The following is a 15,140-nucleotide window of genomic DNA, read 5'->3' as shown; positions in this document are numbered from 1 at the left end:
ATATGTCTGAATACTTTAAAAATCGTGGAGATGTTTGACATTTGCATCAGACGGGAGCCGCGAAAAGCCGGAGCGCAGAAAACCGGACCATTTCGTTCCGGTTCGGCTAACTAACCAACCTCAGAGATTTCTTAGGGAAGCAGCTTTGGTTGGACGGACTCGCTGACCCTTCCCTCCCGCTCTTTCATCTCTCTCTCTCTCTCTCCTGCAAATTGATATCCCCTGGCTTTCCGCTTCCTCTTTCCCCTTGGATTGGATCCTCGGATGACCTGCATTAATAGCCCCAAAGATCGCTTCTTGGGGATAGGGGGTGCGAATTCGCCGAAACGTTGTCTTTTTTGGTATTCGCTGCCGGAATAGCCCTAAAGATTTTGATTCTGGTTGTTCTGTGACTGCGATCTCTGGTTGCAGCGCGGAGACTCAAGTTTTTCGCCTCCTCTTTGGTGGATTCGAAGGTTTTGAAGCCCAAGGTCGCAGCTTTACAAGGGTTCGTGAGGGTGAGACAGAGAGGGAGGGAGGGTTGGGAAGGGGAAGCCGACAAGGGATTCGATGGGGAGGGTGAAACTGAAGATAAAGAGATTGGAGAATAGCAGCAGTCGGCAGGTCACTTATTCCAAGAGGAAAGCGGGAATACTGAAGAAGGCGAAGGAGCTGTCGATATTGTGTGACATCGATCTTGTCCTTCTCATGTTCGCGCCTAATGGGAAGCCTACAATATGTGTTGGGGACCGCAGGTACTAACAACTTTTTGGTCATCCTCGAGCGTTTTTTCTTTTGAATCATTTGGCAAAGCTCTTCGGATTCAGATTTGATCATCATGTTCCCTTCTTCGTTATTATTGCTTGATCTGTGACAAACGGGTGCATTTTGTGAGAATTGTCTTTTAGTTCTGTAGATGACCTATCACAAACATCCGAATGAGGTCAACTTGAGCTTTTTCTTGGAAAAAAAGGGAAAAATAATCTACCACAAAAACTTTGCTAAGCATTGCTATTAGTTTGGAGAGAGGATGCACATCATATCTATCTTGGTAAAGGAGATAGATGGGCAGATCTATCTTGGTGTTATATTTAAGGGTGATCGTTTGTTGCAAATATTTAATAGACCTCCCATATTCTCACTTCCTCTTCTATGTCCGAGTACATGTTGATGATCGCATTGTTACTTGATTGTTGAAAACCAAATATTCCATGAGACAAAATAGACATTGTTTTGGGCTTCAACAGCAACCAAACTTGTTTTCTCTCACAGGATCTGCTAGTTTCCATTAAATTTCTATTCCAAGCTGTCGTGTTGTTATTTTTTTTTCAAAGTTCTTCCATCTTTCTCACCTGATTGAACAAGAGAACTTTTACCTCCATCAATGATGCCACTCAAATTGTCTTACTTCTATGAACAAGCATATGTATCTCACATGAATAAATCGATGAGAAAAAGAGGTTGAGATGGTTTAGATTCTTATACCAATTGTCTTTGCTTGACCATTTATCCAAGTTATTGTAGTTTGTTTCCTAAATGTTAAATGAAAATATTTTGTTTGCAGAAAAAGTGTGTTTTCATCATTTATGGTGTTTTAAAAAATGCCCTGCCCAAATCATTTTAGTTAGGTGCTGAAAGTTATGCTCCAATTTGAGCTTGTCCATGATCGGAATCGATAATCAAGTTGTTCTTAGCTGGCTTTGATAATATTGTATATATATATATATATAATGTTTGGTCCCTTTTTCTCTAAGAGTGTCCATGCTGAGTTTTCTTGGTGATGCCAATTAAGCAGTTTGTATTTAATACATTTAGGAGCTAAATCAACAGTATACAATGGTCAAGCCTTGTCCTAGATATTTATTCAGTTATTGAATTGAAAAATAATGTGCACACTGGTGAAACCTTGGCCATCATTTAGTTTTTGGTGCTAAGACCCATCAATGTCCATTCAAGGGCTACAGATAATATTATACTAAGCAATATCATTACTGTTACACTTTCATTATGGATCTGGACTTCAGGTATGTGATTTGGATGGATTATCAGCAAAAAGAGAGTTCCTACTGATGTCTCCTGGTCTTTTATTTCTTTGTTCTTAATTTTACCTGGGGTTAATCAGCAACAAGCATTATAAGTTGTTTGACTTATGAAACTCTAGAATAAGGAGATTTCATATTTGGACTGTTGTTCCATTGACACTTAGCTCAATCCATAATCATGGTGGTTAATGAAACTGGCTTTGATTTTTCTTGGTTATGGTACCCTCTGCCACTAATGTTTTAGTTTTTGTTGAAGTATTATATTTGAACAAGAACTTTTACTCCAATAGTTTGTTTTTGTCTAATAGCAACATTGAGGAGGTTGTTGCAAGGTTTGCTCAAGTATCTCCACAGGAAAGGGCAAAAAGGTAAGCTGAAAATCTCATGGCTTTAATAGCTGTTTCTTCTTTACATTCAAATCACAGGCCTCTCTGGTGAGCACCTTTCTTTTTTCTAATTGTAACAGAAAATTGGAGAGCCTTGAAGTAAGTGTGTTCATCATTCTTCACTAATCAGTATATCAGTATGATTATTCCATCTTTGCTAAAGAATGTCACATTCAAGGAACTGAGGGTCATTTCGATGTACTTTGCAAAACTAATGTCCTTTTTTTCTAGGCTCTTAGAAAGACATTCAAGAAGCTGGACCATGATGTTAATATCCAAGAGTTCCTGGGTTCAAGGTACTAGTATCATTTGTGTAATTATCATTTTTCATGAAAAATGCTTGAAATCCCTAATGGTATTTGTTTGTTTTTCTTGCAGTACTCAAACAGTTGAGGTACTTTTCATATGATATTTCTCCCTGCATCATCATCTTCAATTAGGATAGTTGTAGCTTTCTTTGACATTCCTGATCTTTATTAAAACTCCTATGCAGGAGCTCACTAATCACTTGAGGTCATTGCATGGTCAAATATTAGATGTGCAAAAAAGACTAAGGTTCTCTGCTTGCTTTGGCTTTCTATTATCTTCTTATTTTCACTCCATATTGCTTGAATCATTTTATGTGAAGTATTTTTCCCCTCCTTTTTTAACACTATACTGTGAATCTCATAGCAGTAACTTCTAGTTCTTTTAGTTATGCAAGTAGCCATCAAAAGGAACTCTAGCAGGTTACTTTGCCTGTCAATGGAACATAGATAAAACCCTTGGAAAGATAGCTTGATCAGGAAAGAAATATTCACCAATAAAGAACGTCATGCTTGGCTTCAGATTTATATTATCTTTCAATAACAAGGAAAAATCAAATTAACCACAAATAGCCTGCCCTAAAAGACATTTGGGCTTCTCTTGGATGCCTCGTTTGTTCTTGTTATGTTCCTTTTCTGTAAAGTATTTTTGGTATTTATGTTGTACATCTTGATCTTCCTATTAGTTAACTCTACCCGCTAATCTTCCCTATCAGATATGCCATCCATATCAACAAAGACAAGATTGTTGATGAAGTTCTAAGGCAAATTGAGAGGTCTACAAATAAACAAGAAACAGTTGCAGTTCGGGACTTTATGTTGCGGTTTATGATTATGCAACTGCTGTGGCTTCATTTGCCCTGTTTTAGCATAGCATTTAAAGAAGAGGAAGGACACAAAGCTTATGAGACTCATATTGTCCTCTGCCTTGGAATCTTAACATAAAACAGTTGAATAAACCATTATAGATGCCTATTAAGTAGCCATGATGAAAATCTAGACTTGAGGAGTGCTGACAGACTCACAATTGAGGTATAGATGTACCACTCAAATAATCTCTTGTTTCATTGGTCATGTTTTATTAGTATGAATCATTTTTGTTACAAGATGCAAGAATCTTGGTGATTAGGTATTTCAATGTCGCAACAAATGCATTTATATGGTGTTAAAAAGTTTAAAGAATAATCATGGTGATCAACAGCATACTTCCTAGTTCCTACTGATGGTGACCATTTATCACATACATATTTTAGATGAACTTATTGTGAATATCAAGAAGGATGTATTTTGATGACTTTATGTAAATGCTTTGAGTTATGGATGACAAACTAATACAACAACCAGATTTAAGGTCATAATGGGACACTTAGCAGATGAACAACAACAAAATTTTGCTGACAATTAGTTGTCAAAGATCCGATGGGTAAGTCTTAACTTCATCCAGCTAACAAAGTAGAGAGAGACAGAAAAGAAAAATGTGTTAGTATGCCATGCCTTCAAAATGTTGAATACTGGTGTATTCTTGTTTATCTACTTAGTGGCACTTGAGAGGGTCCTAGGAAAGAAGATAAATGAGGAATATATGAAGGCATGGAGATCTATACATCATAAAACCAGTGAAGATATGTTTGTAAAAAGTTAAAAACATAAAAGGAATATTAGCAGCAGTATTGAGAATATAGATATGGAGAAGCATTTGAGAATATAGGCTTATTAAGTGTTGATTGAGGCCTCATGATGAGATTATGAGAATACTTATATTTGTCTTGGAACTAATTAGAAGGAAAAGAAAGCCATTACAAAAAGGCTATATGAAAAGTTAATAAATGCCTTTTGTGATCATTATAATGACATTGCCATATATGTCATAGAATATATTAGTCTTTTATGAACAAAAGTGTGATACATTCTGGGTAATCTTGCAGTTCACATTGGTGATTCCACATTTATCCTGTCTCCAAGAGCATGTAAGTTGTGATGCAGTAGGTAGTTGGTTTAGGACATCAACCTTAAACCTTAGTGGAGCTTACTTGAGAACAATATTCCATAACTCAACCCAAATGTTGGTTTAATGGTATCCTGTTGTTTTTCGTACACACTGGTGGGTAAGATAAAAGATTGGGTGTTAGAATAAGAAACAGATGCAAAAGCAGAAACATGGGTACCTTAGATATTAGAATATAAAGCAGATGCAATAGCAGGAACATGGGTATATATTTTATAATTGCTCTAGCCCTTAACAAGTATAGAAGGTCTCTTTAAGATCAAACTATGTGTCTTATGATTGCTGGTCAATAGATGCTACCAGAGACATATGAACTTAGAAAAGCACCTGCAGGACATAGTCTCCTCCAGATCTATTTACTGATAGGACTTTTGTCTGTTCATGCAAATGAGACAGTTGCCACTTATGCTAGCTGCTATTCTACAGTCCAATAAATATGTAACATATTGTCCAACTACATACTGGAGTTAATGCACACCTAATTTTTCTGATCATTCATCGAGTAATATAATGCTGAATGCTGCTGGAAGACTATAATAAGTTGGAGTTACCAGTAAATCCAAATCATGAGTGTTATTCCTTAAATTTTTAACATTTTTGCATTTTATTTTCAGTTATTGGACCGATCCAGATAAGATTAGTAACATAGACCATATTAGGGCTATGGAACAGTCTCTCAAGGAATCTCTTAGCCATATTCAGGCGCATAAGGTAACATACTATTTTAAAATAGTAGATTCATGAACCATGCCTAATAAATTGGCCATTCTACTGTAGATTTTATTCTTTTCCATGTAAATAGTTTGCCATTAGTTTATATGGATATTGCTGATAAAACGTTGCATCATTTCAGCTCATCTTTATTGTTGAATGCAATAACATAGCCATGTTGATATGGAGCAATTACGCTATCTTATACATAAGAATCTCTCTCATTCATATCTCTTTCTCATCAAAAACACTCCTAACTTGGGGGATATCATGAGCTCCTTTGCATCTTTGTTATGACACCACCCTATGCAGAATCCTTTTTTGAGTCTGCTATGACTAGCAGGCAGGGAAATCAGGAGCATGAAGATGGACTTCATTGCAACCTAAGTAGTCTACTAGCTCAGCAACTTAAAAAAGAGACCCACATTGTGGTCCAAAAACGAAGCTCGTATACAACAGGATCATCTTATTATTTTCCTGATAGGAGAAAATTGAGGTGTTCTAATATTAAATATTTGTAGTTATCTGTGAAAATTTTAGATTTTCTATCTCATGATAAATTCTTTGGTCTTAAAATATTCCATTACTATATCCTTCCCCCTCTTAACCCCAAAAGAAAGAAGAAAATAAAATAACAGTTCAGATAGCATCACTATGTTTAGCAATTATTCAGTTGAGAACTTGAGATAATATCTCAAGATTCTCAACACAGTTTTCGTATATGAACCTCATAAAATGTAAACTACTTTAAGTCAATGGAACCATTATCTGCTGTTTACAATGTAGTTTGTGAATTATTGTCATTATCTACTTTAGTTTTTCCCACTTGAAACTGTTTCATTTTCTTTGTCTTGACAGGAAAACTATGGAAAGCAACTTATTTCTTTAGAATGCAGTGGCCAGGTAAAGAAGCTTTTAGTGATCTTGTGCTTTCTTTCAGCCAATCACTTCCCTATGCAAGGAAACGTTGCATGTTCATTGATCAATCACAACAAGATGATAAAAGTTTGCCACTTCTGTAGTTCCAAAATGACATGCATTTGTCCTCGGGATTAGGCTGTGCGCAAGGAGCCTCACCATTGCAATGGCTTCATAACAATGATGGTCAGCAATTGATGCTTCCACAAGATGCTAATTTGATACCTCAGAGGTGAGAAGGCAATCCAATTGCCTTGCATCATTCTTCATTTTGTGAGTAGATGTAATAATTTTTAAGATATAATTATTTGTACTCTCCTATTATCTATGACATTCTTTATTTGCTCAGTTGTAGTTTAGGGGTATATAGTTATATCACACTGATTGGTTTTTTTTGCTTTAGCTTAAACAAAATGATGGAGAATGACCCATTTATTCAAACATCATAGGGCCAGTAGCATCATAGTTTAAACATCATAGGGCCTCTAGCATCTCAACTGACCCATTTATTAAAGAATGGAAATTGGTCATTTTGCTTAAGCTTAAACATAACGTTGGAAATGTATTTTACCTGATGTGTATGGGATGTATACGGGTTAGACTCTTTTTGAATATAAAATGATGGGCTGGAATGATTTATTAAGCCAATATAAACTTTTTATTTTTCTTTCATTTTGTAACTTGGACTTTTTTAATTGTCAGCCAAGGTGCTTTAAATAGGTATCCACTAATTTTACTGCAATTTTTGTGATTTTTTGACTTTTTAATTAATATAATTTCGGGAAGCAATTGTATTGTAGTTTCTGATTGTTACTCTTGCTTGATTCAAGGGAAAAATATTGACAAGGACATGATATGTTAAACTGCCAGCCATTTAAGATGGTCACCAAAGCACATGTATCATCATGACATGATCATCATCCATGACCTTCCAGTTTCAATTGATTAAAGAAAATTCAATGTTGTCCAACCTCCTTGTATAATGATTGATATGCTATTTTTTGGTTTTTCAGAGATGTTGGCTGCTCCACAGACACATCTCTTCAAAATTATCCTGCTTACTTCAGCACAGGAAAACAAACAGATGCAAATGAGCCAGTTCAGGAGGATTCCTTGCATGAGTTTAGCCCAAATGCATGTTTGAGGCTTCAGCTAGGAGGACAATACCCGTACCAGTCTTATGGTCAGAATTTGCTCAGTGATAGAACATTCAAGCCTGATGCTGAAAATAGTTTACAGGAAAGTACAATAGATTATCAGGTGAATCAGTTTGAGACACCCAGGTCTGGATATGATGCTAGCTTCCAGAATTGGGCTTCCACATCTGGGACTTGTGGTGTTGCAATATACGATGAGCAATCATATACCCAAGTAAGTTTCCGAAGAATTTTTACTTTTACAATCACATAATTGGTTCATTATTCATTATAATTGCAACAGAGACACTGAAACAAGATTTAGGAGGTTATATTCATGTCTGAAGGTTTTGTCTCAACCCCATGTCTCAACACTCTCAAAGAGATGGGGGGAGCTTTTCTGCACCATAACCACAGAGGTGTGCCCTGCACTATCCCTTTGAGAATGTTGGTGCCTGGATTAGGATTAAACTTGGGAGATAGAACATTTCCAATTAGGATTAAGATATTTTATGTTGTCAAAGCAAATTGTGAATATTCTTATCGTGTCATCCACAAGACAGAGACATGTGATGAATACAGGAAATCTCTTTTATCAGTCCTCAATTCCAATTTATAATATTTAGAACACTTTCTGCAGTTGTAGGATTTTACCTTTGTATGCATAATCCTCCAATTTCCAAATTTCAAATAATGCTGAAAAAATTACTAAACCAACTTATCTTCTAACTATCATTTTCCTTTTTGTTTTACAAAATTGCAGTTGGTAATATCTTATCTTTTAATGGCTGAATTTTACTTGCTGAACTGTAGCTGGTATTTATTTTTTAACAATCTCAAAGCTTTTGATGGTCAAATGTACTTACTGTTGCTATTGTGCTTTGGCTATGACTACACTGAAAGAAACACAAAATAGAAGTCTTAGAAAGATTTTATGTTATCCCTGGTTTTGATGAACTTCTACCTGTCAGTGCTCATTTTCAACCTAATTTTGCAGCAACCCAACTAGACCAAGAACTGGATCATCTGCCCACCCTTCCTGTTGGAAGAGAGCATCCTCAGGACTTCATCCTTGGAAATCCTTTTTCAAGTGATAGATGGCAGGACATGCCCGTACTTGCTGACTTAATCTCCTTACAATCTTATTAACACCCGATTGATGGAACTGTACATTGTGATTGTTATATAACGTGAGATAGGAAAAAGGATATTTTCTTTTCTTTTTTTTCTTTCTCTTTGTGAATTCATATTTGTTGATGCTCCTCAGCTGACCATTTTGTTCAGGTTGTTTTGTATACATCAGGAGGAGGTTTTCCTCTTGTAAATGATAATTGTAACTACTGTACATGCACTGCTGCTTCTCTTCAATATGGAACTGTAAAGGAGAGGACTCTCTTAGCGAAGATATATTGTTTGATGATCCCTTTAACTTTCGTGCATTTGCATCGTCGGAATGACGTGCAATCTTGACCGTCCAATTGATGTACTCCAGCTCCGGGTTGTGCACGCGGTTAACGTTAGGATATTGTGGGGTCAGGATCGTCTCTCCGATCGTTGACGGCAAGGTTGAGATCCGGCCGTCGGTGTTTGAAATACGATGATTGGGAGCCATCCGACGGTGTCAGTTGAAAGTGCACAGAAGCGGACCGTCAGGATCATTCGAACGTTGGTGGGCGTGTTCGAATGCGACCGTTGTGCGCGACTTTTCTGTTTTCTTCCGTTGCGCTTCGGTTTTTGTCTGCTCTTCTTTTTCTTTCCGCCTTCAAACCCGCTTTACTTACCGTCTCGGCTTCAACGTTCTTTAAATCCTTGTCAAAATTAGTTTATGCGCTCTCAGGCTCCGCTCTCCTCCTCCTCTTCGTCTCTTACATTGTCTCCTTGCTTCGATCACTGCTTCGTTTTGCCTTTTCTTGATCTCGAAGAAGCGGGAAGAGGGGGAATGATGGCTCGGCGGGCGTCGTCTCCTGCTTCTCCGGTGACGATCACCGTGTCTTCGTCCGGCGGGAAGGGAGGTGGGGATGGGGCCCTCAGGCGGAGCATCGGCTTGACGAGCCCGGTCCCGCGCCACTCCTTCTCCAACACCCCTGACTCCCCAGCGGCCGCCGCCAGGCGGAGCAGCCACCGTGTCTCCAGCGGCGGCGGCGGCGGAAGGTACTGCTCCATGGCTGCTAACGACGAGAGTCAAGAACTGACCTCCGAGTTTGTCCGCTACACCGTCCACATCCCGCCGACCCCCGACCGCCAGGCGGCGGCGGCGGTGGAGGCCGAGGAGGCCCTCGAGCCGGAGTCGCGGCCCCAGCGGAGCTACATCTCCGGTACCATCTTCACCGGTGGGTTGAACTGCGTCACCCGCGGCCACGTCATCGAGTGCTCCGCGGACGGCGCCTCGGTGGCCAAGTCCACCGGGATGTTCTGCAAGATGAAGGGCTGCGACGGCGGGGCGTTCCTCAGTGGATCCAAGCCTCCGTGCGAGTGCGGGTTCATGATATGCAAGGACTGCTACCTGGAGTGCGCCGGGAGCGGCGGGGGTCAGTGTCCCGGGTGCAAGGAGCCCTACGGGACGGTGACCGACGACGAGGACTCGGCATCGGAGACCGATGACCGACCCCTTCCCCTGACCTCCATGGCAAAGTTCAAGGCCGGGAGGAGGCTCTCGATCGTGAAATCGATGAAAGGCGCCCCGAACCAGGGAGGGGATTTCGACCACAACCGCTGGCTTTTCGAGACCAAGGGCACTTACGGCTACGGGAATGCGGTGTGGCCGAGAGATGGGAACGGCGGTGGTGGCGTGGGGTTCAAGGGGTTCGAGGAGCCGCCCGACTTCGAGGGAAGATGCAGGAGGCCGCTTACCAGGAAGAAGGGAGTGTCCCAAGCAATTCTCAGCCCATACAGGTAACAGAGGATTCAAAGAACAGATCTTGAACATGATTAAGCATCGATTCATTAGAAATCACAAATCATGCATTTATGTTTGTCTTTTTCTTCATGCAATTAAGATTGGCGAAAAAAAAAAAGAGATTTTTAGGTTCAGAAATGACTTGTTTCCAATTCTTGAGTCTCAGGTTGCTCATCTTCATTCGCCTCGTCGCCCTCGGCCTCTTCCTGACCTGGAGAATCCGGCACCCAAATCACGACGCTATATGGCTATGGGCCATGTCTGTGGCCTGCGAGGTCTGGTTTGCCTTCTCTTGGCTGTTAGACCAGCTTCCCAAGCTCTGCCCAGTGAACCGGGCCACCGACCTCTCGGTTCTCAAGGAGCGCTTCGAGTCCCCAAGCATCCGCAATCCCAAAGGCCGGTCCGATCTTCCTGGAGTAGATGTCTTCGTCTCCACTGCAGATCCAGAGAAGGAGCCCCCTCTCGTCACGGCAAACACCATCCTCTCCATCCTCGCCGTCGACTACCCTGTCGAGAAGCTTGCTTGCTACCTGTCAGACGACGGCGGTTCTCTTCTCACGTTTGAAGCTCTTGCGGAGACGGCAAGCTTCGCGAGGATTTGGGTCCCCTTCTGCAGGAAGCACGCCATAGAGCCGAGGAATCCCGAGGCCTACTTTGGCCAGAAACGCGACTTCCTAAAGAACAAAGTCCGGCTGGACTTCGTCCGAGAGAGGAGGAAGGTGAAGAGGGAGTACGACGAGTTCAGAGTGCGTATAAACTCTCTGCCGGAATCCATCAGGAGGCGGTCCGACGCTTACAATGCCCACGAAGAGCTACGAGCTAAGAAGAAGTGGGAGGAGGTGAAGGAGGACGTCTCTGAGCCCACCGAGTTCGTCAAGGCAACCTGGATGTCCGACGGATCACACTGGCCTGGGACATGGTTTTCGGCTGCGGCAGATCACTCCAGAGGCGATCATGCCGGTATCATTCAGGTACAGTGGCGATCGTGCCTCTCTCTGCATCGATTTCAGAGTGTCGTAGGTAGGATATGGATCTCATCTCATCATCGTGCGCAGGTAATGCTTGCTCCTCCCAACTCCGAACCAGTGATGGGCACCGCCGCGACCCAAGAGAACAACCTCGTCGACACCACCGACGTGGACGTCAGACTCCCGATGCTCGTCTACGTCTCGCGGGAGAAGAGACCGGGATACGATCACAACAAGAAGGCGGGCGCCATGAACGCTCTCGTCAGGACGAGCGCCATTATGTCGAACGGCCCCTTCATCCTCAACCTGGACTGCGATCACTACATCTACAACTCCTTGGCTCTGAGAGAAGGCATGTGCTTCATGCTCGACCGGGGCGGCGACAGGATCTGCTACGTCCAGTTCCCTCAGAGGTTCGAGGGCGTCGACCCCAGCGACAGATACGCCAACCACAACATGGTCTTCTTCGACGTCACCATGAGGGCCATGGACGGACTGCAAGGCCCGATGTACGTCGGCACTGGCTGCATCTTTCGAAGGACGGCCCTCTACGGGTTCAGCCCGCCCCGTGCCACCGAGCACCATGGATGGTTCGGAAGGAAGAAGACCAAGCTTTTCCTGCTGAGGAAGCCCACGATGGGGAAGAAGCATGACCGAGAGGAGAACGACATCGTACTGCCGCCCATCGGAGATGACGACAACGACGAAGGGGATGTCGAGTCGGCGCTTCTGCCGAAGAGGTTTGGGAGCTCGGCCACCCTGGTGGCGTCCATTCCGGTAGCTGAATACCAAGGCAGACTGCTGCAGGACATGGCCGGAGCTGGACAGGGCAGGCCGGCCGGCTCTCTGGCGGTGCCGCGGGAGCCGCTCGACGCCGCGACGGTCGCCGAAGCGATCAGCGTCATCTCCTGCTTCTACGAGGACAAGACGGAGTGGGGCGGGCGAGTTGGGTGGATCTACGGCTCGGTCACGGAGGACGTGGTGACGGGTTACAGGATGCACAACCGGGGGTGGAGGTCCATCTACTGCGTCACCAAGCGCGACGCTTTCAGAGGAACAGCTCCCATAAACCTCACCGACAGGCTGCATCAGGTGCTCCGATGGGCCACGGGCTCCGTCGAGATCTTCTTCTCGCAGAACAACGCGCTCTTCGCCAGCAGGCGGATGAAGTTCCTGCAGCGGGTGGCCTACTTCAGCGTCGGCATCTACCCCTTCACCTCCATCTTCCTCACCGTCTACTGCGTGCTACCGGCGATCTCCCTGTTCACAGGCCAGTTCATCGTGCAGTCTCTGAGCATCACATTCCTAATCTTCCTCCTGGCCATCACCCTCACTCTCTGCTTGCTGGCGCTGCTGGAGATCAAGTGGTCGGGGATCACACTGCACGAGTGGTGGAGGAACGAGCAGTTCTGGTTGATCGGAGGCACCAGCGCGCACCCGGCTGCGGTGCTCCAAGGCCTGCTGAAGGTGATTGCCGGGGTGGACATATCGTTCACCCTGACGTCGAAGCCGGCGACCGACGACGGGGAGGACGCCTTGGCGGAGCTGTACATGGTGAAGTGGAGCTATCTGATGGTTCCCCCGATCACGATCATGATGGTGAACACGATAGCCATAGCCGTGGGGATTGCGAGGACGATGTACAGCCAATTCCCGCAGTGGAGTAAGCTTGCGGGAGGGGTGTTCTTCAGCTTCTGGGTGCTGTGCCATCTGTACCCGTTTGCTAAAGGATTGATGGGGAGGAGGGGGAAGGTGCCGACCATCGTGTTTGTGTGGTCTGGGTTGATCTCCATTGTGGTGTCTTTGCTCTGGGTGTACATCAGCCCCCCAGCTGGGGCAAGAAGGGATTACATGAGCTTCCAGTTTCCTTGATTGGTGGAAGCAGCAGCAGCAGCAGCAGCACATTCTTCCACCTGCAAACAGATGCTTGTCTGGAATGTAACAGAAGAGAGTTGTTCATGAAGTTCTGGTTCATGAAATGTTTACTAGTTTAGTATGTGTACATCTTTTAATTAGATGGTTGTTCTGTCAAGATTATGCTAGAATATTGCATTAAGATCAATGTGTACCTTTATTCTTTTCTCTTTCTCGTAGATTGCAGATTGTTCTTTCTAAGAGTTTCTTCCATGACATTTTTCTACAGACTCTGTATTCCAACTTCTAGCCGCGTCCAGTTTTTTCCGTTTCGTTCATACAATGTTGTAAGATGTTCTGCTCCATCATCTGTTTTGGTTCACAAGTAATTGAATGAACTCAAAGTGGAGTAACTGGTGGACGGATGTGAAACTCACTCAAATGGAGAGAATCCTGCAGTGGTGTTTAGAATTCTGGTTTTGTCGATGGAAAATGCGGATGACGTTTTGTCGGCCCGACGTGGTCTTGATCTATACACAGGTATTATCTATACAGAGTTATTTGAGATGAAAAGTATTTTCTCAGGAGATAGTACTTATATAAAGATCGAAGTCAAAAAAAAATTTTCAAGTTGGTTTTTTCGACATTCAAGTTAGTCCCCTCTACTTGAAGTTATGATATAGTTTTATATTTAATCTTAGAATGATAGAATATTCTCATGAAGATTTTGCATGGGAGGTGATTTATAACCACCCCGAGTTGCCCCTTGGACTCCTATCCACACGGGCAAGTGGGTGGCAGGCTGTCTAGAACTTTTCCTTCCATGGTGGTGTTGGCATGACGGGTAATGACTAACTGTATTTGCTATCATTTGTCCTTCTCCCGTCATACTTCGGGGCCCTTATAAGCGGAGTTCAAAGTGTAACATCTAATTCATTTGGCATTTTGAACGTATTGTTCCTTGGTGAACTTGATTTTCACGCTTCGAGTGGATGCAGCGATCTAGTTTTTTCGACTCGTGTGCTTTGGGCACATTTCCTCTTATGCCTCTGCCTTAGTGGGTCTTCTAACGCGAGTCAAGTTTTTCCGACTCATGTGACTCGGGTGTCATTCATCTTGACCCTCCGCTATAGTAGGTATTCTAACGTGGGTCGAGTTTTCTCGACTCACACACCTCGGGCACAATTTGGCTCGAGCCTCCGCTGTAACGAGTCAAGTTTTTCTGACTCACGCGTCTCAGGCATCATTCGACCTGACCCTTCGTCGGAACTGGTCTTTTAGTGCAGGTCGAGTTTTCCCAACTCATGTGCCTTGGGCGCAATTCGGCCCAAGTCTCCGTCATAGAGGTTCTTCTAGTACGAATCAAGTTTTTTTGACTTATGTGACTCAAGCGCCATTCGCCCTGACCCTTCGCTATAGCAAGTCTTCTAGGGTGGGTTGAGTTTTCCCAACTCATACGTCTTGAGCATAATTTAGCTTGAGCCTCCACCATAGTGGGTCTTTTAACGCAAATTGAGTTTCCTCAACTCACGTGCCTCGAGCGTAATTCGACCTGAGCCTTTGCCATAGCGGGTCTTCCAACATGGGTGGAGTTTTTTTTACTTACACGACTCAGGTGCCATTCGTCATGACCCTCCGTCATAATAGGTCTTCTAGCACACCGATCAAGTTTTCCTGACTCACAAATCTCGAACATAATTAGGCTTGAGTCTCTATTGTAATAGGTTGAGTTTTCCCAACTCATGCGCCTCGAGCCTCGAGCATTATTCGACCCGATGTGATTGTGTTCAGTATGTGCAAAGTCATTTGAGGTGAAAAATGTCTCCTCCCGGGATGTTACTTACAAAGACCGAAGTTGTTCCCGAGATGATCTCTCATATGCTCAAATTAGTCCTAAGATTAACTTCTAGCGATCTATGTTCTCGATTTCAATGATTCCT

At 43.2% G+C, this 15,140-nt stretch overlaps 2 protein-coding genes across 4 annotated transcripts; both read left to right on the top strand.

Moving 5' to 3' along the window:
• The first annotated feature begins 110 nt into the window (after nucleotides 1-110).
• LOC135586539 (agamous-like MADS-box protein AGL65) lies at nucleotides 111-8,833 on the top strand. Of its 3 annotated transcripts, none has more exons than XM_065100727.1 (12): nucleotides 111-310; nucleotides 412-734; nucleotides 2,330-2,389; nucleotides 2,488-2,506; nucleotides 2,639-2,703; nucleotides 2,786-2,801; nucleotides 2,901-2,962; nucleotides 5,332-5,428; nucleotides 6,287-6,331; nucleotides 6,451-6,578; nucleotides 7,360-7,717; nucleotides 8,480-8,833. In XM_065100727.1, the coding sequence occupies exons 2-12, from the start codon at nucleotides 550-552 to the stop codon at nucleotides 8,489-8,491; spliced, it is 1,047 nt and encodes a 348-aa protein (XP_064956799.1). In that variant the 5' UTR covers nucleotides 111-310; nucleotides 412-549; the 3' UTR covers nucleotides 8,492-8,833. The 3 variants fall into 3 exon arrangements, with proteins under 3 accessions (XP_064956799.1, XP_064956797.1, XP_064956798.1); XM_065100725.1 differs by having other exon boundaries at nucleotides 2,312-2,389; XM_065100726.1 differs by having other exon boundaries at nucleotides 111-734; nucleotides 2,312-2,389.
• A 466-nt stretch (nucleotides 8,834-9,299) lies between these two features.
• LOC135608163 (cellulose synthase-like protein D5) lies at nucleotides 9,300-13,519 on the top strand. The gene is made up of 3 exons (XM_065100723.1): nucleotides 9,300-10,374; nucleotides 10,545-11,349; nucleotides 11,434-13,519. The coding sequence occupies exons 1-3, from the start codon at nucleotides 9,308-9,310 to the stop codon at nucleotides 13,216-13,218; spliced, it is 3,657 nt and encodes a 1,218-aa protein (XP_064956795.1). The 5' UTR covers nucleotides 9,300-9,307; the 3' UTR covers nucleotides 13,219-13,519.
• Nucleotides 13,520-15,140: the final 1,621 nt, after the last annotated feature.

This window comes from Musa acuminata, chromosome BXJ2-3 (genome assembly GCF_036884655.1).
Source record: "Musa acuminata AAA Group cultivar baxijiao chromosome BXJ2-3, Cavendish_Baxijiao_AAA, whole genome shotgun sequence".
Taxonomy (NCBI): domain Eukaryota; kingdom Viridiplantae; phylum Streptophyta; class Magnoliopsida; order Zingiberales; family Musaceae; genus Musa; species Musa acuminata.
This window is presented reverse-complemented; position numbering and strand designations above follow the sequence as displayed.